This window comes from Leopardus geoffroyi, chromosome B2 (assembly GCF_018350155.1).
Source record: "Leopardus geoffroyi isolate Oge1 chromosome B2, O.geoffroyi_Oge1_pat1.0, whole genome shotgun sequence".
Classification (NCBI taxonomy): domain Eukaryota; kingdom Metazoa; phylum Chordata; class Mammalia; order Carnivora; family Felidae; genus Leopardus; species Leopardus geoffroyi.
In genome coordinates this window covers 133,039,703-133,066,282 of record NC_059332.1, presented here as the reverse complement: position 1 = coordinate 133,066,282, position 26,580 = coordinate 133,039,703, and the positions used below count along the sequence as shown (strand labels likewise).

Sequence of the window (26,580 nt, the reverse complement as noted above, 5' to 3'; positions counted from 1 at the left end):
GCACCAACTCTTTATCAAGCACGATGCTAAGCCCTTTATGTGCACTGTCTTCTTTAATTCACCCCATATTCTTTGTAATCCTATTAAAAATTTTTTTTGATGTTTTATTTATTTTTGAGACAGAGAGAGACAGAGCATGAGCCCCTAGGGGAGGGGCAGAGAGAGAGGGAGACACAGAATCCGAAGCAGGCTTCAGGCTCTGAGCTGTCGGCACAGAGCCCGACACGGGGCTTGAACTCACAAACCGCGAGATCATGACCTGAGCCGAAGTCGCATGCTTCACCAACTGAGCCATCCAGGCGCCCCTGTAATCCTATTGTTAAAGATGATGAGGCTTAGAGGCAGTAAGTAACCTGTCCAAGGTCATATAATTGTGTAATTATTATCAAGAATGGGACTTAAATTCAGTCTTGACTCTAAAGCTCATATTCGAAAAAAGCCACAAATTTAAACTTACAAATAAATAAAATAGGGCTAATTAATTGTAAAATCTTACATTATAAAGTTCCCTTAAAAAGAAAAGTTCCCTTATATTAGGGTTTCCTCTAAATATCAAATAATATTTTAGCTCAGTATTTCAATAGCATTTTTATTTAAAAAAATTTTTTTTTCAACGTTTATTTATTTTTGGGACAGAGAGAGACACAGCATGAATGGGGGAAGGGCAGAGAGAGAGGGAGACACAGAATTGGAAACAGGCTCCAGGCTCTGAGCCATCAGCCCAGAGCCCGACGCGGGGCTCGAACTCACGGACCGCGAGATCGTGACCTGGCTGAAGTCGGATGCTTAACCGACTGCGCCACCCAGGCGCCCCAATAGCATTTTTATTTTAGAATGTGAAACTAGATGGATCATTTTTAAAAAATGTTTATTTTGAGAGAGTGCACCCATGAGCGTGCACAAATAGGGGAGGGGCAGAGAGGGAGAGAGAGAATCCCAAAAAAGGCTCTGTGCTGTCAGTGCAGAGCCAGATGTGGGGCTCAGTCTCATGAACAACGACGTCATGACCTGAACTGAAATCACAAGTTGGACACTTAACCATCTAAGCCCCCCAGGCGCCTCTAGACTGGTCATTTCTAATATACAGTTGACCCCTGAACAGTGTGAAGGATCAACTGCCAACTGCCACGTACAGTCAAAAATCCACGTATAACTTTTGAATCCCCCAAAACTTTGCTAATAGTGTACTGTGGACCAGAAGCTTTACTGACAACATCAACAGTGAGTTAGCACATATTTTATGTATTATATTACATACTGTATCCTTACACTGAAGTAAGCTAGAGGAAAGAAAATGTTAAAACCATAAGGCAAAGAAAATACATTTGCACTACTATACTGTATTTATCGAAAAAATCTGTGTATTTAAGTGGACCTGTGTGGTTCAAACACACCTTGTTCAAGGGTCAACTGTATATGCAAGCACATAAGGCACTTGAATATTAAAACAAGAAACCGTTTTGTATTTAAACAATGTCAGATCAACCAAAATATTCAGAGAAAAACTATAAAACCTTATTTTTTCTTTTACGTATATATATCCTCGTGAATAGAGTATATAAGAAGGGATGACACGATTAGCCATAAAACAGACATAATTATTTTCACATTAACCTACTTCCTTCAAAAAGATTTTCCTGTGTGCATAATAGATATTTATTATACGTGGAGAGTGTGTATAAAATGTATGTAACATTTCATATTTCTTTGCCATCACTGGAGAGAAAAAATACGGATCAATGAGAGAAGTCCCTCTTGTAACAAGAGTCTGATGAAGATACTTTATAACAAGTCTCAAAGCATATGGTCTGAAAGTCAGGCTTTGAATTTTCCTATGCAGGTTCATTTGTATACTCCTGAGAGTGTAAGAGATGAACAAAAATAAGGGACCTTACAGAGTATTTCACCTCTGAAGAGATTATAGCAATATTTTTGTTATTTACCTGAAGATTTTCACAGGTCTCTTGACTGTAAGTCAGTCTCTGGATCTCTGTAGGTGAAACAAGATATAATGCTTGTCCATTGTTGGTGAAGCAGAATGTTCTGGCTATCCGCATGTTGGTGAGGGGCAAGTAATACACATCCAGTAGAGGTCTTAAACTAGGCAAACTTGAGAAAAATATTGAAAAGTCATTAATAAGAAACAAGGTAGGTTTTGGAAAACAGTATGGAGGGTCCTCAAAAGGTTAAACTAGAACTACCTTATGAGCCAGCAACTGCACAACTGGGTATTTACCCAAAGAATAGGAGAACACCAATTCAAAGGGATACGGGCACCCCTATGTTTACAGTAGCATTATTTACAGCAGCAAGATATGGAGGCGGCCCAAGTGTCTATTGACTGATGAATGGAATAAAGAAGATCCACATCTTCTTCCATATATTCCACACACACACACACACACACACACACAAATATTATTCAGCCATAAAAAAGAATCAAGACTTGTCATTTGCAAGGACATGGACAGAACTAGAGAGTACAATGCTAAGTGAAATAAGTCAGAGAAAGACAAATACCATATGATTTCACTCTCGTGTGGAATTTAAGAAACAAAACAAACAAACAATAGGAAAAAATAAGAATGAGAGAGACCAATCAAGAAACAGACTCTCAATTACAGAGAACAAACTGATGGTTACCAGATGGGAGTGGGGTCAGGGGAAGGGTGAAATAGGTGACGGTGATGAAGAAGTACACTAGTCATGAGGAGTATCAGGTAACGTATGGAAGTGTTGAACTACCAGGGTGCACACCTGAAACTAACAGAACACTGTACGTTCACTAACTGGAATTCAAAAAAATAACAGAGTAGGTTTTCGACTTGAACAGAGTATTATAGAAGACAAAAATGGCAGGATCCTGCAAACCTGATGATTTAGTATACTTGAGAGGGAGATAAAATTGATTTGTATTCCTCATAAAGTTGTTCACAATTAAGTGAATAACAATAAATTCTCAGTGTATAAGACCGTAAACAAAAGCGTTTCATTTCAACGGAATATAACTCTGTAATGTTATGTTTTAAGGGTGTATATGCTCTATTTGTGTTTTAGGAAAATGTGTAACTCACCTAAAAGTCATAATATGTCCGTTGGCGCAGAAACAGGCAAGGCAGATACTGTTATTCAATGCTACGATGTCTCCACGAAGCACAAACGAGGTCTCTGTGATGTTTTGCTTGTAAGCGCAGTTCTGAGATGGCAGTGAGATGACTTTTGCTTGCTTTTCAGAACATATCACTGCATACTGGTTTTCACAAATTTCCTGAGAAGAGGAGGGGGATACGGAGACAGGCCGTCGTTTCTTTGATTTCTCCTTTTCGTCTTTTTCTTCAGGAACATTGTGTTCTCTCCAGGCTTCATATGCAGGTGGTACTAAGCAGCCTGTGGTATCCAGGAATGCCATTCTCAGGATCGCTCCTTTCAACCTCAGTATAGTACCTAAAATACGTAAGTAACAACTACTTGAATCACCACAGCAAATGTGTTTACTCCAACTCTGACACACAGGAGACCCTCAAAAACACACAGAATGGACATTAGACTGGAATTGTACACCGGCTTCCCGAAGGGATTCAATCTTCAAGCATGTAGCTGAATCTGGAAAATGATATCAGAACTACATGCCCCGAACAGACACACGGCATGTCTGGAGCTAGGTCTTCTCTCCTATCTGGCAAGTGTACTACCAACAAGTGTGACAGCAGGTAGGTGACACCTAGAGCTGCATTAGTATGGCAGACACCGTGGCTACAAAGTCCTTGAAATGCGGCCTGTCCACACGGTGGCACACTCTGAGAATCAAACACATACATGCCGGTTCTGAAGACTTAGTACAAAAAAAGTTAAACGTAAAATACCCTAACAACTTAAAAATACTGATTACATGTTGAAATGGTAGCATTTTGGATACATTAGGCTAAATAAAGTGTTACGAAAATTAATTTCATTTTTTTTAACGTTTTTAATATGACTCCTAGAGTACTTAAAATTCTTTATGCGGTTTCTCTTTCCAGGTTTTCTTCCTATACAGATATTTGTTGTTTACTAATAAGAAACAAGATTAGTAAGATTATCATTATGGAACCTTTTCTAACAGTGAAGCATATAGAATATACTCAAATATTTATTGAGTTGAATGAGTAAATCAAACTATTTCTTTGGTATTTTACAAATTATCATTAAAATCAAAATTATGTTTTAAATTTCAAGTAATGTTAAAGTCTACTGTATAAACAAGGGATACACTAATGAGCTCAATCATGTTTTTTTCTATCTAAATCAGCATAAATTAGTAATGAAAACCAGGTTTCTCAGTTATTTCCAGGTCTTTCAGATTCCACATACATTTGATGAAATTCAATCTCATTTTCAACATATGAAGATCATAAATATTTTCTTCTTAAAATTTTCTATTAAGTCAGCTTTTCCTAATAGTTCAAAGGAGAAAAATAACCTATTTTAAGAGTTCACATTTAGAGATTAAAAATAGCCAACTGCATGATGTTTTAGAAAATGCTTTTTGCTTTTTCTCCTAACTACGGTACCATCCTTTTGCTTACAGAACACAGTATTTTAAGGTATCCTACAATGCATTAGAAGAACAGGTTTTTTTTTTTTGTTTTGTTTTGTTTTTTCATTTTCTTACATAGTAATCATTATAGACATGATTCTAGACTTAAGGGAAAAAACAAAAGCAGCAAGACCAGAATGGCTGTATAAATACATGATTTTCTGGAACTTTATTCCATGTATTCTGTCGCTAAAAACACAAGACTATAAATTTCTCCACTTAGAATTCTTAGATCAATCCCAAAACGCAGAACAAGGGCCTCTACTAAAAGTCCGATCTTTAACGTAAGTACAGCATGAAAGCATACATACCACTTGGAGACACAATGACTGGCTGAAGAAGTCTTTGCTCTCCTCCGGGTGGAAGGTTCAGTGCAATGACAAGCACTGTTCCCAGAGTAGTACCAACCCATAAACATGGGGAAGGAGATGAATCTGCCTTTCGAGTAAAAGTTTCACAGAAATGAAGAGCAGAGATGGCTTCTCGGGATTCTTTATCAATGCTGGTTACACTAGAACTCCGTGATCGGCTGAAGGAATTATCTTTTATATCTGAAATGATTTAAAATGTCGTGAGATTGTCCAAGTTATAAAGTATCCTATTTTTTTATTTGGTATAAATTTGGCCAAAGAGTTAATCTGCAAAAAGACAAAACCTATCGCACGTTTTAAGTAATTTAATTAATATTTAATTAATTATTTAATTAGTCTCTTTTAATTAAAAAGAAAAACAATTCACTTCTATGCTAATAATTATTTTCCTTTGCTGAAATATAAAATACAAACAGATAAATTCACACTTCTTAGAAGCGAGCTGGGTGCAGTCCAGTGAATTTGTGGATGTGTGATCTGTACGGGTTTTGGTGCTGTGCTTTGTTGGTATCCTGGTTATTTTTCGAATCTTGGCCCTTACCAGCACCATCTTTTCTCTTGATGCTGTTTCTTCCTTTGGTGATACAGTGTCATGGTTTGGCAGAACTAGAAAAGCATGGTTACTTTCAATTATTTATAATCGAAATTATAAATCCTGTTCTAGGGAGCAACGCTGAAGATGCGTTTCATTTTGGTTACTCCCTTTCACTTTACCTACATACATCTGGTGGGATGCCAAGTCCTAAGTTATTTTACCCCAGTGTTTTTCCCTTCTTTCCATTACCAATCGACTTCCATCACCCTTCATTCAGGCTTTCATTACCATTCATAGACTACCGCACAATTCCCAAGTAGTCTCCCCATCCTCACTCTGTCACTGCTCTAACATAACTCAATTGAGTTTTACAAGGTACAGTCATAATTCTATCACTTCTATTTAAAAACTCTTCAGTGGCTCTTTATTTGAGCATGCTTAATATTTTACTCAGGTTTTTAAGACTCTCCACAAAATATTTCCAACTCTCCTTGGTGGCCCTATCTTCCAATGCTACCCTGCTTTCAGAACCTTGAGAGAACAAAATGAGTCATTCGTTGTTCTCCAGACCTACCTTGCACTCACCTACTTTAGACTTTTGCTTGTGATTTCTTTCTGACTGGTTCCTGTGTCTCACTCTTTTCTCTACCTATCAAGATCGTGCTTATTTGCTATCTCAGGTACTGTCATCTTCATGAAGTTTATCTCGACCCCGAAAATTGTATATGGTTTTTCTCTTTTTTGAATCTCGATGGCTTTTTCTCTCCCATGGCACTAAGAGTACATTTGTTCTGTAGTTCTTTTGGGCTTGTCTTAGGCCTCACTCTCAAGTGACTCTGAGTTTCTTGAGTACAGGTGCTGTGTCATTTTGATGCCCTGTAGGATTTAGCATAGTGTCTGGCATATACTAATATCCAACAAATACTTGCTGAAGACAGATCTGTAAGTGAAAGTATCTAAAATGGTATGTGCTGGTGCAACAACTTTGGGATATTAAAACTTCTAGTACTTTCTACTGTTCATATCTAATAAATATTTCCTCCAATTACATAGTTCCAGTGCTATCATGAAAGAAATGACTTCATATGTCATGAAAAATAAAAACACATTCAAGTCTTTTAAAATGTTATTTTATTAAATAAAAAACGTATAAACGAATCCTAACTGTACCTCCTCTAAAAGCGTTTGTAATCAAATTTAGATTCATACATTGACAATATTTCCCAAAATGGTAATTATATACAACAGAATTTTGATTATCACTGGCCTCTGAAAATAATAAAGCTACTAGTTTGGCAACAGGATGGGCAATCTCTAACTATAGTTCCTAAACATGTCTCTTTTACCTGTATACCCTGTTTGACACAGTAAAAAAGAACTACTTCCTGTAAATGTAACAACTTTCCATAAGCAAAAGCTCATTACTGGATGAGTGTGGTAATGTTAAATATATAAATTGATTCCAAATGTTAACTCTGAAGTTTTCAAAGTTATTTTAGTAAAATAATAGAAATTTAATTATTTTATTTAAATTTTAAGTGACTGCTACATCCAATGTGGGGCCCAGACTTATAACTCCGAGATCAAGAGTCACATGCTCTACAAACTGAGCCAGCCAGGTGCCCCAAATAGTAGAAAATTTAAATTTAGTAGATGGCTGATAGATATTAAAGAGGGCACTTGTGATGAGCACTGGGTGTTGAATTTAAGTGATGAATCTGAATTCTACTCCTGAAATCAATATTGCACTGTGTGTTAACTGAAATTTAAATAAAAATCAATCAATAAATAAAATATTTAACGAAACATACACATGCAAGGTGATTGGACATATATTTTCAGTTGTGACCTAGTGTAAAGACAGAAATCCATAAAAATTTGATAATATAAATTTCATTATAAATTAATCTGTGTATAATTTCTTACTGTTATCTACTGTTAAAATTACAATAGGTGATTCACAACATATCTATACTTCAAATGTTAATTACAGGACAAATAAACAGTGTTTTAATTTAATGGAATAATTTAACTATATTAAATTCATAAGCTACAACTGCATTTGTATTATGACTTCTCTATAAAAATTAGATCACCAAAGAAACTCTGAAAACGAACTGAATCAGAATCAATATTTAACTTACAAAATCCTTTTTTTCAAGGTTATTTATTTTGAGAGAGAGAAGAGTGCACGGGCACAAGAAAGAGCGGGGGAGGGGCAGACAGAGGAGAGAGAGAGAGAGAGAGAGAGAGAGAGAGAGATTGATTGATTGATTCCCAAGCAGGCCACACATGGTCAGTTCAGAGTCAATACTGGGCTCCAATTCACGAAGTGCAAGATCTTGACCCGAGCCGAAATCAAGAGTTGGATGCTTAACCTACTGAGCCCCCCAGGCATCCCTGAACTTACAAAATTCTATATGCCCAGAACTGTTTGAAAACCAGTTAGAATTTTTAGCAGTTCATGAATTGTAATTTATACTATTGTTAAATCACATGTTGTCGATCTTTGTGGCTTGAATCTTAGAAATTGGGCAAGCTAAACAAACGGAATAGAAATTTTATTAAGAGCAGAAATGAAAATAGCTATCGCTAAGCAAGGCCTACCATATGATACATACTCTCATTAACACTTTACATTTATCATTCTATTGAATCCACTTAACAACTGTGAAAAATTTTATGACCACAATATAACAAATAATAAAACAGACACTTAGGTTAAATAACTTTCCCAGGATGACAAAGCTAATTAGTAGGAGTCAGGACTTGAGTCATGTCCAAATCCAAAACTTTCTTAGCAACTCCATATAAACAAGGGATTAGTCATACCACCAATATACAAAGGGAGGGTTTGGATTATTATTGAGAATTAAAGTTCAGTCTTTAAATACAAAAAATATATTTGAACATGGGGTGTTTCTGGAAGATCTAAACTCAGATAACATTTGTCATTAATGCCATCCAACTGTAGGTGTTATAAGCATGTCACAAAATCATTGCTTTCATGTTACTCTGGATGCTTAGAACATTCTACCTATGTATATTCCCCTCTCCTTCCCACATAGAGCTTTATGTAATATTTTATTCCCTCCGTCAAAACATAATGCCAAGAGATGAGTTTGGTCAGGGTAAATTCTAGGACATAAAACTAATTCACATCAAGGTATAAAAGTCTAATTTTTTTTTCCCCCCTCTGGTGGTTGACACTTGAAAAGTAACATCAGAGGTCTAACAATATCACCCATGGTTCCTGAGACTGGGCCACAGAATATAGGATGGTGAAGATATAGTACAAGTGCAATGTTGCACAATTTCCTTATAAGCCAAAGTGAATTCTAGTCACAGAAGGTTCCAGAGCTGCAGGAATAGTCCCAACAGCTTCAGCTGCTTTGGGAACATCTGACAGTTTGAGCCTATCAATAGAGTTGTTGTTCCCCATTGACTCCCCAGCCAATATAAAACAATTACCAGCTAAGAATCTCTAAAAATAGTTTAGCAGCACAATGACACGAAGGGAAATTACTTAGGCAGCACAGAGACTGTTCCAAGGTATGTAGCAATCAGTTATTGGCTTAGGGCAGTGAAATACATGGGCATGTAAGCTAAAACACGAACTTCATAAAGATGATCTATAAATAAGTATGGAGTATACCTGCTGATTACATTACTTACATAATTTATAAGTGTAAATATTTTTTAAAAATAATTATGCTCTTTTTATGAATTTTAAAAGTACTGCTACATATGTCGTCTCATATTTTTAAGATACTAGAAGAGACAAAAACATTTTAACTCACAGTATTTAGTGTTAATGAAATTACGGGCCTCTTAGTCTGATGAAAACTCTGCCTCTCAGATACACTTGGTTTCAAATTACATCTGTCATTTATATAGTGAAGGGAACTATTCCCTTCTCAAAACATATGTTATCCTACACTCTAGAATTAATTCTGGTTCCCTTAACATCAGTGTTAGTACAGGATTCTACTAAACTGTTTTTCCTTATGTTCAGGAATGGAACCTTGTACTCTGACAACGGAAGATATTATGCCTTCTCACTAATAATCACATGCTCTCTATCAGTACAACTGAGATAAGACTAAGACGTGGAAATGCTAAAATTAGAATGGTGAAATGGGCCAATATCTAAGTTTGTATTACTTAAAAGACAGTCAAGGAATCTAAGGAATAAATAGTGAAAAGATAATGGGTGTGAGCAAATGCAAGGGAGGAAATCTAGTTATTTCTATGACAAAGATGGGTGAAATCATCTTCAGCCAGTCTACTTTTTATTAAAAATAATTGCAATTTCTGAAATTAAAAAAAAAAAAGGTGAGTTATTTAAAAAGAAATGTTGCAAGTTTATTTTTATTTTTATTGGAATGTCATTTGTCCCTATTCTGTGATATCAGGGAGCTGTTTTTGAGCTGGTATAAAGCAAAAGGAATGTGTGAATGAATTCATTCTGTTTACCTAGTGCATTAGTTGTAAAGAAAGTGCTATAGAAAAAGGAATACTTCCCAATTTATTATCACCAAAAGTAATAATGATTCTTGATACGAGAAATTCAATGTAATACAGAAAACTAATTTACTGTGAAAATGTTGTAAGTTTATAAAGTTCAAGTAAGTTTTCAGATAAATGGGACATAATAACTTTTAATAGAACTTAATCTGAAATTGCACAAATTTCAATCTTATACTAAATTTTGTTTAGAATAAAGTATGAGAACTGAGAAAATATATTATTTTGGTTTGCTTGAAATTATAATCTTTTATAATTTACAGATGACATTCTAGAGGCTATTAATCCTTAAACTTCTTACTCCTTTTAAACTTGATTTCTGATAAAAATCTAGTCTATCGTAATTTTAAATCTTCTGATTTCCTGGTCTTCCCCTTGAAGGGAATTTAACTACTATGGATTTTATTCATTTATTTATTTTACTTACCTAAGTCAGGCTTTAGGTCAGTAGGCAAGCTTAACTTCCTTGACATCTTTGCTGAAAAATAAAACGCATTTTTAAAGTTCTGAAGAGTATATGATTCATATTTATTAATACCAACTGCTCTTCCAGATAGAAGTGAATACTTTTATTACTACATCTAGATGCTAAGATAATTAAAATATGATTAATAATATTATGGGTGGAAAGTAAATCTTATTTTCAATTTTTTAAGAAGTTTGTACTTACTTGGTACACTATCTTTGTGTGCGTGAAGCTCTTACTTCAAGAAAGCTTTTTAAATTCTAACTGTTAATTATTTCTCAGGCTCACAGGAAAGGGTTAGGCTTTTCTAATAGAAGCAAAGTCATTCCTTAGTAGGAAGATGCAGATACGGACAACAGAGGCAGAAGACTGAGTTTGGGTAATCGATATAATAAAACCTTTCTAGCTCATCTTCATAGCCACTGAGCTCATTATTTTTTAAGTTAATCTTTAGAACATAGGACAACCTCTATCTAAGATTAAATTTAAGTGTTTGACTACATCATAAAACTATCTGGGTTCACCTATTCTGGATATACATTAACACCGCTATTTACATGTCAGTGAAAGACGAAAGTCATGCTCAATCTAAAATTATGGTATTTACAAAAATATAAACTCTGTGTATGTCAATTTCTAATTTAGCATCAGAATAATAAAAAAGCCTATTATAAACTTACTGGAATTCACTTTCCATCCTCAAAGTCAGTTATTGCTTTAATCTAGGAAGTGACTTAAAGTTAGGAGTTCTTTATATCTATTGTGTTAGTGGCAATGCATGCATAACAGAATAGTGCTTCCTATGTAAAATACTGAAAAAGCACTTGTTAATACATGAATGCATATATTGGGTTAAATTTTGGGCCGTTAAGAGATACTTAAAGCACAGACCCTGCTAGTCCATAAGGGCGCCATGTAAACAAAGAGAAATCCAGTCATAGTATATAACTTCCACATCTAAAAAAATGACAAATCCAGTATTAGGCAAGAGGCATTAGGCAAACTGGGAAGGGGTGGGGGAAATCAAGTTTTCATTTCCAAGTTTCATTAATCATCATCTTTTAAAAAATAAAAATGAGTCAAATATAAAATCAGTCCTATCCCATTTTCACCCAGATGTAATCAATGTCAGTTAAAAGATAAAATGTACTACAAAACTAGCCAGTGAAACCTACAGTTAGTTGATTTTATATAAATGGTTGCTGTTGTATTTAATATCCAATTCCCTAAAATTAGGAGATATTATACTCCCAAAACCGTCTTCTAGAATATAGTATTAATACTTTCAAAAGAATTCAAAGGTTTTCACCAAATATCATAGGTACAATGTACATAGACTGATAAATAACATCTGTATAATATACATGTTATCTGAAGTATTCAAAAAATCAGTCTGGTAGAGTATAAAGATATGACTCAGATGATGCCGATGCCTCTCTAGACTCCACTACTCTACTCTGACCCAGTTATTCTTTCAGGCCAGTGCTTATCCAAAACTTGAATATACACACCAATCACCTGGCAAACTTATTAAATCAGATTCGGATTCTATACTCTTGGACTAGGGCCTGAGATCTTACACTTCCAGCAAGTTCCCAGGAAATGCCAGTGTTTCTGGTCTATGAACCACACTTTGAGGAACCAGATCCCTAGACCAAAAGAAACTTCAGGAGAGGAACCAAAACTAATTGAGCAAATCCAGTATGCATATATATATATGTTAGTTCACTGTAAACATTCCCAGGACAAGCGTCAATACTTAGTTTGTAAAATGTAGTGGTTAGGACTTGATTAAGCATCAGATCAAACCTAAGATGGAAGCCACTTCATCCAACTACCAAGTGTGTGTGACCTTAGGCTGATTACTTTGCCTCTCTAAACCTGAAATTTCCTCATTTGTTAAAAAAGGATAGAATAATGCCAATTTCATAGCTGTGAAGATTATACAAGATGATGTAAGCAAAGCGCTGTGCGTGACACCTGACACACAATACGGATTTGATAAATGCTAGTTATTAATAATAAACAAATGCAATGATTTCTAAATAAATTGTAAAATGCTATCCTAATGGGCTACTAATATACTTGTAAACTACCCAACATTCCTTTAGTCTAATTCTGTGATAATGTTCCGAGAAACTAAAACAACAAAATGGAAAAAAAAAAACAAAAAAACAAAAAAACAAAAAAACAAAAAACAAAACAAACAAACAAAAAAAAACCACTTTAGGACATAAGTATGGAACAGTAATGCACCACTGAAGTTCAACATCTTTTAAGTTTGTTTCAAAAACTAAATTCAATATATAGCTAAGCATGACAAAGATAAGTGACTTGAATAATTTACAAGCTATATCATTCGTCCTCATTAAATTAAAATGTATTAAGTAACTATTTTGTCAATTAGAAATGTATCTGTTGAAGTTTTCACTCAATAACCATATACATATTTCTGCCAAAAAATTTCACTAGCATGAAATTTCTTTCTGAATTTCTTAAGTGTATGTTTTCAATCTCCCTCAGGATTTTCTACTAGAAATCCTTTTATATAAAATTCTCAAATATTTAAAAAACTTAAGTTACTCTTTCCCATAAAATACAATATTTTTTTGTCTAGCATTAATTTATCATGTAAAAAAAAAAATCTCTGAATATAACTAACCAACTTTCAAATAAATCTTCCGTTGGTCTAACTTTGACATTTTATTGAGGTTAGAACCACACAATAATGACAAGGCAGCTTTTTTTTTTTTTTTTTTTTTACTGTAGTAACTTTACTATAAATGTCACAAAATGATTTAATTATAGTGTCTAATATTTCCTCCTAAAACACTTTGCAACTGGAGACCCACAACCTGACCACAAACTCAATCATAGTTTTCAAAGATAGATATTTAAGCCACACTACTGTAACATTTTGATACAATTTTAAGCAAGCCCCTTGAACAAACAACTTGAAATAACAAATGTTAAAAGATTAACTTTGCTATTTTGTTAATTCCACTTACCAATTAATATTATAAAAAAAAAGATACAGAACTAATAATTGTAATGAATAGAGAAACATTTTTGTTACAGGTAAGAGGTGGGAACAAGGGCTGAGGGATACTTACTTATTAACCTATTAAATATTTATTGGGCACACGCCAGCTATGTGCCAGAAGGCAGGGATTTCCTGCCCTCCAAGAGTTCACAGTCCATTCGAGGCATGAAATAAGTCCAGTGCAATGTAGCAAGTATTAAGAGAAGCAAGCACAAGGTGCTAACTAGAGTACATTGAATTTATAACTATCTTATTACTCTGGAATACTTATCTAAGACCATAGGATATGAGGATAAAGCCAGCAGGAGTAGACTTTGTACATTTTCACAAAACTATTTGTTCCCCACCTTTTTGTTGGCAGTATTTTTCTTTTTATGTAAAATTTACATACAAATGAATAGATCTTAAATATATATTGAGTTTTGACAATGTACACACCTACACAACTCAAATCCTTAACAAGATATAGAAATTCATCATGATCCAAGAAAGACCGTGCATATTCTTCCCAATCAATTCCTGTCCTTGTCCCTAGAAATAACCATTGCTCTGATGTGTTTTCCCCACCACTGATCAGTTTTGCCTATTCTAGAATTTCATATGCATGATATCATGGCATAAACTCTCGTGTAAGTCATCTTTCACTTGGGACAATGTTTTTTTATCTTTCCCCAAAATATTCTATTATTATTTTTTAAAACATGGAAGCTTCACAAATTTGTGTGTCATCCCTGTGCAGGGGCCGTGCTGATCTTCTCTGTGTCACTCCAATTTTAGTAACATGTGGTGCTAAAGTGAGCACCTTCCCAAAATATTTTAAAGGCTACATTCTTTCTTCCATGTTTATAATTAGAATTTTTAGATGAAAAAGTCTCAATTAATAGATTCACAGGCATTATCAGATTAATCTCTTCTAACTGTCCCCGTATACACACAGATCTAATTTTTTAAGGTTTGAATTATGTGCTCTTTACAGAAATTTTGGAAATATACAAACAGAAAAATAAGGCCATCATGAATTCCCATAATCAAGAGACAAAATTTTCCGTATTTCCTGCCACTTAATATAAATTTTTATTTAGTATACAAATCTGTATCTTGCTTTTTTCCTCACTATTAAAAAAAGCATTTCCTTACATCAGTTGTTAGTATATTTTAATGGTTGCATATTTACTTATATGAACACTTACTCAACAATAAGGTATTTTCCAATACATATGGCAACGAAAAATGTACGAAAATATTTGCACACATTTTGATTATTTCCTTAGAAGAGAGTTCCATAAAGGACAATCATTTCTAGTACAACTGTCCCCACATCCCAAGGTCTTCTAAAGTATGTCTTTAAGTAGCAGCTTTTTTTTTTTAAGTTTAAAAGAAAGGCATATAAACATAATCTTTTACAAACTTGTTTAAAAAAACATGAATCAGAGAAAATCCCAATTCACAACTCTACCTCCTCAAAACTCAAGTTGCTCCATTTTCTTACAGCTTTGCATGTAGCTACATAGCTAAGAAATCTAAAGCCAGATTATCGCCTACCTTTTAATGTAACTTGTCTATCTTTTGGCAAGGGGAAGAGCAAAAGGAGGGGGAAGGGGATTTAAATCTTCAGCATTGCACACTGTGTTTGTATTTGTCGTCGGGTTCCATAGCCCTTTCTTCTACAGTCTCTATCCAGTGATACTGAACTCATCCAGGTAATTTTATGTATCAGATATCGAACTTTTCAGTACTAGACTTCGTTTTATTCATTATAAAGTTGTTATTTTCTCTGCTGATATTCTCTCTGTTCACTCTTTATGGACATTTTTTTTCTTCTCAATATTAAAACATACTTTAGCAGCTGCTTTAAAAATCCATAGCTGCTAATTTGTGCATCTAGTTCATCTTGAAGTCTGTTTCTAATTTCTTCTTTGCTTTCTTTCTTCCTTCCTTTCTTTCTCTCTCTCTCTCTTTCTTTCTTTCCGTTTTTGAGACAGCAGGGGAGGGACAGAGACAGAGAGGGCAAGAGAGAATCCAAAGGCTCCATGCTGTCAGAGCGGAGGTCTTGTAGGGCTTGAATGCATGAAACATGAGATCATCACCTGAGCCAAAATCAAGAGTCGGGTGTGCAACTAACAGAGCCACCCAGATGCCCCAACTTCTTTATTATGGGTCACATTTTCCTACTTTTGACTTTGACTCTTTATTTTACATGCCCAGGAACTTCTCATTGATTGAATGCTGGACAGAGTGGATAATATGTTGAAGGGAGTCTGTATTGTGTCATCCATCTTCACAGGTGGTGAGCTTTGCTCTACACGTTGCCATTAAACTACTGGAGAATCCTTTGGTTTGATCAGGCTTCACTTTATTCTTTGTTAGAGCAGGTCTATTTCACTTTGAACTTAGTTCTAGGATATGGCTTTTATGCTAAGAAGTGATCCTTACTCTTACGGAGGGCCTCGCTGGGATATCAAGAGAATCACCAAGGTGCTCAGCAGGGTCTAATGTCAACAACTCCCAGAACTGGGTGACTGCTGGTATCCCTGTCAGCTCTCAGCCTTAGAGCAGGTGGCTGGTGCTAGGCCTTGTGATGTACGGTCTAGCTCAGGTACAGTGTTAGCCTGGAGCTGAACTGGAGGCGAACCTGCACACAGACTTCTAGGAGTCTCCCTCTGTGCAGTTCCTTCCTCTCTAGCACACTAACTCACACACTGCAGCCATGTTAGCAGCCCAGAACTCTAACCTCTGCCTCCCTAGCTGGATGGGACTGCACCTTCGCCTGAATTCTACCCACCCTGCACTGCAACAGGAAAGTGTTCCACGGCAGAAACCTGGAGAGGTTGTGGGGCTCGCTTTATACTTCCCCTTCTTTCAAGGATGGCAGCCCTACACTGCCTATTGCTCAATGCCTAGAAAGAAGAGCTCATCATCCAGTCTGACTAGTTTTACAGTTGTGGAAGGCGAAGTCCCAAACCTAAGGTCTAATGTTGAAATTTAGGCCAAATGTTTTTATCTTTGAATTTTTGTGACTTCTGGGAAATATACTTGTTTTCAGGTCTGTTTAGTCAACCTCCTTGATGGCAGGTCCACAAGCAGCAGATCCAATCCGGAGAACCTCTAGTCAGGCCACCTGGCCAACACTCTGTACCCTGGGATCATTCTGTGGATGAAGCAGTCACAGACTATCCAGGATTTTTTGATGATCACATTTTTACTTCTCAGGAGTCTCAGAAGCACTTGCCAACCCAGTTACCTTGTCAGCTGATTTCACTGCGTGTATATAGAAACTTCCATGCATGCTTTGAAGTTACTGAACTTCCATCGCAGCTTTCAAACTGAAGACATAATTTGAATGAGTTCTTGGAAGACAAGTTGTCTGTTCCTCTCATGTTCAACTGTGCATTCTTCAACTCTTGCTCTTTATACCCAATATCTTCCTTGCTTTGAAATCTTTTGTCACTGGAGAGTATAAACCAGATCTCTTTTTCTATACTTTTGTCCACAGAAGAAATGATAGGAATGACAATAAAGTTTCTTCAATCTGAAGAAAACTGGTATCAGAGCTGTGTCTTGGCAGGCTATAAACCTGAGTCTCTGCTCTCCTACGAGTGGAAACCACTCTTTTCAAGCAAAATGTTGAAATGTATGCATATTAAATAAAAAAAACCTGTAACAATAAAGAAACTAAAACTCAACTTATAGGATATGGCAAAGAAGCCAAGGGAAAAGGAGGACCAAGAAATAGAAATTCTCACCACTTATCACACATTATTTTAATAGCCAACAGACCTAATAATATCAATGTCTATCTCCCATGTTGAAATCTAAATTCCATGAGTCTGGAAATAAAATCTATCTTGCAAAATACTGTGTCTGTGTATGTGTATAGCACTTAATGTTTGGTCAATGAACATGGTGATGAATGAGTAAATAAATGAATAAACAAACTGTCACTGGAATTTTACTTCTACAGAAAGCAGCAGAATTTTCTCAAAAATGAAATAAAGAGAAAAAGAGTGCAAATTAAACATGGGCCTATTCATCAAAAAGATGACGTTTGAAATTATTTCACTAATTTAACTTGAGCTTGGACTGATTTTATGTTATGAACCAAACAGGAAGTAACTTCTAGAAGATCATTTTACATTCTTCCAATGTAAGGAAAAGACAGTTCTATGGAGAAAGAAATGCATACACAGGAAATACTGACAGAGAAAAGGCAAACAGACTTTGCTGAGATTTTATTATGAAGTTTGACAGAAAATACATTCGGAAACAAAATGAAAACCCAATACACACTATGCCATACTCTTCAGATTTTAGTCATCCTGAAAAAGAAAAAGAACTCATTAGAAAAACTCAGATATGTATAATAGTTTAAAAGTACCTAATTGTAAACAATTTAGTTCTTCACAAACTGAGGAAGAGTAATCTTACCTGCACACTTGACTCGTCTTTCATCTTCTCTTTCAAGATGAGCTTCTAGTCTTCTAAAAGCCACATGAGGGATTAAATATAAAGATGAACTTCTACAGAAGTAACAGCCACACATTTGAGATTGAATATTGGGGAATATAATGTAGAACTATCAGTACTAATTTGAGTTTCATCATGAATTAGAATAATTTTGTAACTTAAAATTGTACTTCATTAAGTTGGTGCATACCTTCGTATTCACGTGGCAAACTCCAAATGGGCCTCTGAGAATTTATTTTTCAATGTAAACATAAAAGAATTCGGAAAATAGCACAAGAAAAAGAGGCCAGAAAGCATGAGAGTGAAGACACGCTATAGGTAAAACAAGAGTTCAAGAGACCTGGATTCTGGTCCTGACTAGGTCATTACTATGGGACATGACTTTGGATATGCAACTTAACTTCTTTGAGGCTCAATCTCTCTTCTTGAAAAATAAGGGAGCTTGAGCAGATTTAAAATTATAGAATTTAAGGATTTAGTGATTTAGAATATAATGATTATGAATCCATTTAAGTTGGGTTAGAACACTTTAAAGAAGGAATCACTGGGACTCATGTAAAAGAGAACTAATGAAAACAATACTTGGACTAATGATCATTATTTTCATTGATCAATTGACTTCAAAAATTAGTTTTTGCTAAAAAAGAAAATCACTCAGGGGCGCCTGGGTGGCTCAGTCGGTTAAGCGTCCGACTTCGGCTCAGGTCATGATCTCGCTGTCCGTGAGTTCGAGCCCCGCTTGGGCTCTGTGCTAAACGCTCAGAGCCTGGAGGCTGTTTCGGATTCTGTGTCTCCCTCTCTCTGACCCTCCCCCGTTCATGCTCTGTCTCTCTCTGTCTCAAAAATAAATAAAAATTAAAAAAAAAAAAAAGAAAATCATTCATTACCCAAAAAACGGCTAACCTAGAATCCGAGAGATTAAAAAGAGGTACAATCCTCCCTAGGTTAACAAATACAACCTGAAAAATATCTATAGTGTCTGGAACTGGTGCTCATTAAATGGAGCTTTGATTTCTATCTGTTTTGGCACAGCACTCATTAAGTCACTACACTTTTGACTCTTTATATTTTAACCTCTAGTTATTATTTCCCCCTCACAGTTTCATGTAATCATTCCTTCTGTATGAAAATTAGTAATAATAGGGAACATGGACAGGATCCAGCTAGAAATCTATCTTTCACAATGAAAGAGAATCATAATGAAATAGAACTAATAATCTTTAGAAAAGGTTGATCATGTAGTTTCAAAATCTACCAAACAATGCTAGCATCTGGACCATATTTTATTCATAAGGTACCATGAAAAATTTGATTAACACTTTAACAAAGACATACATTTTAGGACTTTTTATACAAACGTAAGATAACAAAAAGTTTTACAGAATTTTGCATTTCCAAAGCTTTGTAAAATATAAATAATAAGCAAATAATAAATTGATAACCACTCTTATTTTCTAAATGATTTACAGAAATGGTTACCACTACAGGAAAGACTGATTTTGGAAATACTGATCATTAAGATTTTACTAACAAAAATTAATCATCAAGTATGAACAGGCAAAACAAATCACTATCTGTGTATTACATACATGTACCTTTCTTTAGGGATGCTGCAATTGTATTATATTCTGCTGTATTTTTGCTGTTGAACTCCTAAGGCTAAAGTTATGCCTTTTTAGGCTGCTGTTCTTATGCATGAATAAGGAAGTCACTGTCAGTATCATTTACCTGAGTTAGCTGTCAGCCAGGAAACAAAGAAGCTGGGCATTGGGTAGATGGGTTAGGAGACTCTACTGTTTGCTGTAGTTACTCTCCTTGAGTCTGAGTTTTGAGAAAGGTAAACTTCCAGGCACGGTATATTACGTTTGGGTGAGAGGCACCAAGATGACAACCGTGATCTGGTACGAGGGCATAAGTTAGCATGAGTCATCCTTTTTTCTAGGTTACTATGTGGATAGAACAGGGTCATAACCAGAATATCTAGTTACAAATGACATAACAGATCTGTTTTTGAATCCTTCCAGACTCCAGTAAATTGTCTTAAGAGGTAATACAGTACAGTGTTGAAAGGACAAACAGTGAAGTCAGACTACCTGGGTGTAAACCCTGGCCCCATCATTCACTAGATATGTAACCAACAGATACATTACTTACACTCTACCTCTCAGTTTCCCCTTCTGTGAAACAGGGAAATAGTAAGTAGCTCAATGCAGTTACATTGAATGGGTTAAATAAGAAATATTATTTATAAAGGGCTGGCACAGTGTCAGAAAAATTGTAATTTTTAAGTGTATATATATGTATATATACTTATATATGTATATATACTTATATATGTATATATACTTATATATATATACACACACACATACACACATACACACACACACACATACATATTTGAAATACTGTTATCATCTCAGCTAACTCTGCCGTTCTGTTGGGCAGTAAAAAAAAAAAAGCGGGTTGATTTTCCAAGCTTGGGTTAGATTGTTTAAGAATGACATTTTGCTCCCTACTCCTCCAATGTCGGCAGCAGTTACTTTCAAAGAAAAGGTAAAGCTTCAGAAACAAAGTATCAGAGCCAAGACATTCAGTCAGTCTCCCATGCAAGTAGGGTTTTTTGTTTGTTTGTTTGTTTGTTTTGTTTTTTTTTAACCAGTGTCAATCTTAGGGGTCTAGACTTAATTCTTAATGCCTTCCTTTATGAGGCCACTTCATAACTTCCTAAAGTTGAAGCTATAAATGCCTGTAGACTGAGGAAGAAAGAGGTGGTAATTTGATGAGGCCCAGGGAACTTCAGAGCAAGTACAGGACTGCATGATAGGGAACACAGTGAGCTTGGAATGCTCAAGGAATCCTAGCACTTTTGACACCATAAACTTTACGCAGAAAATATGTCTTGACAGAGAGGTCTTCAGGAGATTGTAGGAGTTTCTCCAGCCACCCCCCCCCCCACAATGTTTCACTGACATTTTATTGTGCTTTCAATAGCATATTTTATGTTAACTCTTATTACAAAACTAGACACTAATGTAGGAAGATAAACTCCTTTTTTTTTTTTTTAACTGTAAAAACTATACAGTCTAAAATGGAGCAGTCTCCATTTGAACAAAGGAAAAATTGAGAAGAGAGCTTTTCTTGTGAATATGCTGGGATTAAAACCTATATTGGAAGATTACCAAACAAAATTACATATAAAATAGGAGCAGTAGTTTCTGAAGATGTAAAATAATTATGTATAACTGTAACTAACCTAACCTTTGAAATGGTGAATAAAGTTAATGTGTTTCCCAAAAAATGTAAAAACTGGCATGACAAAAACAAAAACTTGCCAACAACATAAAAAGCAAGAACATTACCAAAGAACTATCCTTCTAGTAATGTTCTTAATCCTAAGAAATTTGTTAATTGAAAACTTTCAAATATTCAAACTCAGATATTCCATGTCATGTGTTCTATTCACAACAGAAAAAAACAGAGGAGCTGGTCAACACATAGTTAACAAAGCAAATACAGGATCAAAAATCAGACAGAGAAATTATTCAAAAAAATGTAATCATATACAAAGTTCCTTTTATGTAAGGTAAAATTCCTAGATAATTGATAGATCATAAAAGTTCTTTGCAAAAGTGTATGTAGGAAGGTCTCTTATTACTTTTTACATTATATGACAGTAAGTACTATTAAGACAAAATATACTATAAAAAATTTGGTTGAAAAGTATTATGCGATAGTGCTAGTACATAATTAAAGCGATTTAACTATTACCAACTGATTCACTATAAAACCACAAAGAGATAATCAATTCCCCATATATGAAGAGCCCTTTGCCCAAGAATAAACCATCTTATTTAAAAAATGACCAGACGTGCTAACAGTCAGCCAACGTTAACATGACTAAACAGGGTTCAATTTACAATATGCAGACAATATAGATGCTACTTCTGAGAATTTTGGCAATTTAATTTTACTATATATTAAACTTTATCAGTTGACCAAAGGTAAATCTATTTCAGCTGCCTAGAAATGCTCCTCATTTAATATAATTCAAGGAACACGTGATAGGCATTTCAGAGGAAATAAATAACAAAAAACAGTATAATAAAAATTGTGGGTTTAAATCGAAGATTAAATTTATTCTTTTTGTAAAACAGTACTTCTCAAGCCTTTAAGAATCTTCAGCGAATACTCAAATTTTTATGGTGAACTAAAAATCCTAGAGTTTGATTATATCCCCAAAGTTTGATTATGTATTTTGTTTTCTAATTTTAAACTTTGAAAATCTTAGACTGGGTAATTCAATTCAAAGTATACTCATAAAAACAGCCAAAGGGATTAATATAAAATACTCTCCATCACTTAGTTTTACTTGTGGGGATTGGGGGGAGAGTCTTAGGAAAATTCCCATTTAACTCCAGGGCAGTGCAGATTACAGTCAATATTTTAGAGAACCATTGAAATTGGGGATTGTAAAAATTTGAGAAGGATGGGAAAAAGGTAGGAGAAAATACAAATAAAAACTATAAAGGAAAAATCTCAAAATTTGGTATAAAACTGTACTATTTACGACATAAATTGAACCCTGCTTTATTTTAAATAAAGCCAAAATAAAAACAGAATAATTCACATTGTAAGTCAGGAAAAACTGCAACACCAATTTAACTGATTTTCAATAATTATTGCCCCAATGAGTTTAGAAGAAACAGCCCAAGAGATTATTGCTTAGCATAGAAATAACAAATTAATATATACAAAATGCAATGCATTAGATCATTTTCTGGTGTTGAGTAACACTGCATATAGCAAGGATTAGAAACAAAAGAGAAATTTCTATTTCCTACCTATATCACTGGCTACCATCTTGGAAAACTTTCTGCTTTTGGTCTTCACTGAAAATAATATTTTGATATAAAATGTCAAAATCTATTCAAAGTAAACTAAAATTAAACATAATTAAAAGAAAATGCTTTAAAATAAAGATACTATACCCTTTTCTATAAAATTATTCATTTTTTGTTCATCATCTGAATTGTGTGGTGATGAAGAACCTACACGAATCAAGACAATGGAAGGAACAAGCACATAGTCAGTCACAAACACGAGTTGTCACAGGGAAAAGTACAACCAAAATAATCTGGTAACCTCTAAGGTAAGTTTCCATACTATTAGCCATGAGGAGATGTCATGCATATAATCAATAACAATTCTCATAATATTAAAGTAAGAAAAGTAATCAGTAGTTCATTATCTTTCATGGTAGAGAATTCCTTAATATATGTAAATATTAACTCTATAATGATTTCTCCACAAATTACAACCATTTGGAAAAATCTTGGTATACATTATACGTTAGAGAACAGGTAAAGAACAATATAAGCAGCAATAAACAGTTTCTGAACGAAAATGCAAAACTTCTTCGATATCAGTTAACTGAATAAGGTTCATCTAGAACTAAGAATCTCGGGCAAGAAGTATACTGACAAAATTTACTTCAGAGTTAGCTTTCCAGATACCAATGTTAAAATCATATATAAATTCTACGATTACCATAGAGATCTTTTAAAAACTGAGAATCATACTTATAATTTTAGGTATGTTCAAATACTTACTTATGTTTAATGAGGTAAGAAATAGTTAATTTTATTCCAGCTGCGAGTTCTAATATAAGTTTATCTAATATTTTTACAGTTAAGATTTTATTTGCCTTTTCCTTAAAAAAAGTGTTTCTAACTTTTTATATTTGATTTCTGACATTAATGTTTCATTTATAAATGTACTACTAAGTAGCACTCTAGTTGACAACTTCTATTATTAAATGATCTATTCTTCATAATAGCACATTTCAAATGATATCTCATCCATAAATTTCCAGTCTCCTCGATATAAATCACTTCCCCCCTTTTGAATTTCAACAACCCTTTGTATACTTCACCTATGATGTGTACTTCACTTAATACCTCATATTTTAAGTTCACACACACGTCTTTTTCCCACTGCACTGCACTTCTAAAACACCGGGCCGTTTTTCTTTACTTTTTTTTCTTTTTTATCCCAGTGAAAGTACTGAACCTTAATAAATAAGGTCAAACTGATGCTTTCTTTGGCCAAGTGGAAAATATCTTTGAAGTCTCTCCAAGGACCAAGTAAAACCTGTCAACATTGGCAGTATCCAATTACCTCTATAATAGTCTTAAAAGATTATTCTTAAAAACCATGTTATTTTTGTTAAATAGCACTTATGGATCCTTATAAGTCCTACATCAAAAAATATCACATAAGTAACACTGAACTCGATGGAACATTTTCAGCAGTAGAGATGGATATACTTGTTTTTCAAAGAAGATAATGGTTATAAGAGGTTAGCCACAGGAATGTAAAAAAAAAATTACTAATACTTATTTTATGTGATATATTTCATTTTAGAGCAATAGCTAGGTAACATATCAAACATGAATATCAAATCATAAAAATGTTTTTTAGTTATTTCCAACGTAATAGGCAACAGAAGCCATAAATGTAAAACAAACGGATTTATTTTTCCCCTAACTGAAAATGCCTATCATTGGTTGTCAGAATTTTTGTCAAAGTTCCAAAAATGTTTTCAGCATATCTCACTTGAATATATTTACCAAATAACTGTGATAAAATAAACACTGAACTTATCTACAGTTTTTTTTTTTTTTTAGGGTACATGGAAACTCCTGAAGGCACTGTTTATATCATGGTTAATGTGGCCCTGAGCCTTCTTCAACCTGAAATAACCTAACAGATGTTTTTATCATTTTCACATATGTGTAGACACACCACACACACACACACACACACACACACACACACACACACAAAAACACACACACACATACTCTTTTGATGCCGTACTAAAACAAAATTCCATTATTAAAGTGCTCAGTAAAGAAATCTGAGTTCTTTGAAATAGAGATCAAGTGGAAATGGAAGAAGTGATTTCTTATGTTAATTCAAGATGACAGAATTAATATTCTACTTCAGAGAGACTCCTGGTTTATTTAAAAATAAGTGGAAAAGGCAAACTATATTCATAACTTGGATATTCTCAGTATGCTTTTTGAATAGAGCTTTGATATTGACCAGCCAAATTGTTGGGATCACCAATTTTGATCATGGATTGAAATGTTTTTCAAAAAAGTTTTTCTTCATCTATATTATTATTTTGAGTAAACACACTGATTTTGATAAAGGACATATGGCTACTTTTCACTTCTATAATAGTGGTTCTCCTAGTATTTATGAGAGACTCACTAACTTCCAACCCACTTTCATGCATTTCTTTTTCTCTCATAGATACACTGTTTTCTATTAACTATATTGGTTTTAATAGTCTATATTATATCACTTAACTATAGATAGATAGATAGATAGATAGATAGATAGATACATACATACACAGATAGATATCCTATCACAATGCAGGAAGTATTTGAGGCTAGTAATTTAATTACTACTTTCCATGGTTTTAATAACACGATTGCCTTGTGGTTCCTCTGATTCACCTCAAACTTACCCCAACCATTTTTTTCTTTTTTGACCATTCTAAACTAAAAGAATTTTCATGTACTGGGGAGAGGAAGGATACTAAATTATTCCTTTATTGGGGTTCTAAAAGCAATGAAGGCAAAAAAGTTACAAATGTGCAAAGAATAAGACAACTGGCCCAACATGGGTAGCAAAAATTACTATTAGCTATTTTAAAATGGACAAGTAGTGAAAGACACAGCTGTAAGAAAAAGTGTCAAAGGGTTAGTTTTCCAGAATTTTATTCTAGTTTCTACTGTATGTTTTAGTATGTATGCATGAGGGAGATCTATTTCCTGCTCTATGAAACACGTTTCAGGCACAACTACTATCTACTAAAATTTGATATGTTTTTTTGTAAAAGCAGTCTTTCCTCATATGCAGGAATGGATATAATTCTTCAGAAATTCTTATATCTTTCAGAGCATAGTCAAAGACTAAACTAAATAAATTTTTATATCTAAGATAAGAATTTGTGATTTATCAATGATTTTTTTCAGCCACAATGTTTACTTTGCAGTTCAAACTCACTCGAAACAATACCCAGTATCATATCATCTGTATGTTAAAACTATACTGTCCTTTCACATGGACAAAAAAGCATAATATATTTGAAAATGTTCAACAATGTTTGAGTTCCTCAGGTACAAAAGGAGCTATTTGGAGAGTTTTTACTTTTATGCACTTTTTATATTTATATACTTATGAGATTTTAATATACTTAAATACTTACTTATAAATACCCCTTTTTGCTTATTCCGAACTGATATATATATATACATACACATACACACACACCTGTACACCTGTTGAAAATTTGGCTTAGGATAATGAGGAATATTAGTTTACTTGGGTTCTATATTACATGTCCAAATCATCCAATTTGGCTTACAGCCTTAACACATTGACAATGGCATTCACGTGGTCTTTGGAGAGAGAGGTGAGAAGACCAGAACAGTATTGTAGATAGATGGACACAGAACAGCAATAATGAAAAGATATTATAATTCTAAATTCCAAATTCAGAAATCACTCTAGGTCTGT

At 34.3% G+C, this 26,580-nt stretch overlaps 1 protein-coding gene, 1 long non-coding RNA gene and 1 other non-coding gene across 6 annotated transcripts in view; all 3 read right to left on the bottom strand.

The window, feature by feature from the left end:
• STXBP5 (syntaxin binding protein 5) overlaps positions 1–26,580 on the bottom strand; it is a 173,152-nt gene that overhangs the window by 30,785 nt on the left and 115,787 nt on the right. The window contains exons 20-25 of one of the 4 annotated variants that reach the window (XM_045499948.1): positions 22,974–23,033; positions 22,827–22,874; positions 10,437–10,487; positions 4,888–5,127; positions 3,075–3,444; positions 1,944–2,109 (exon numbers count right to left, since the gene is read on the bottom strand). In XM_045499948.1, coding sequence (XP_045355904.1) covers positions 1,944–2,109; positions 3,075–3,444; positions 4,888–5,127; positions 10,437–10,487; positions 22,827–22,874; positions 22,974–23,033 — 935 coding nt within the window. The remainder of the gene's footprint in view (positions 1–1,943; positions 2,110–3,074; positions 3,445–4,887; positions 5,128–10,436; positions 10,488–22,826; positions 22,875–22,973; positions 23,034–26,580) is intronic. The other 3 variants (XM_045499949.1, XM_045499950.1, XM_045499951.1) reach the window with 3 other exon arrangements.
• On the bottom strand, positions 13,217–20,247 carry LOC123609137. The gene is made up of 2 exons (XR_006717628.1): positions 17,944–20,247; positions 13,217–17,834 (listed from the first exon to the last, which is right to left on the bottom strand). It is a non-coding gene; the product is annotated as an uncharacterized LOC123609137 (long non-coding RNA).
• On the bottom strand, positions 14,213–14,320 carry LOC123610011. The gene has a single exon (XR_006718049.1). It is a non-coding gene; the product is annotated as a U6 spliceosomal RNA (small nuclear RNA).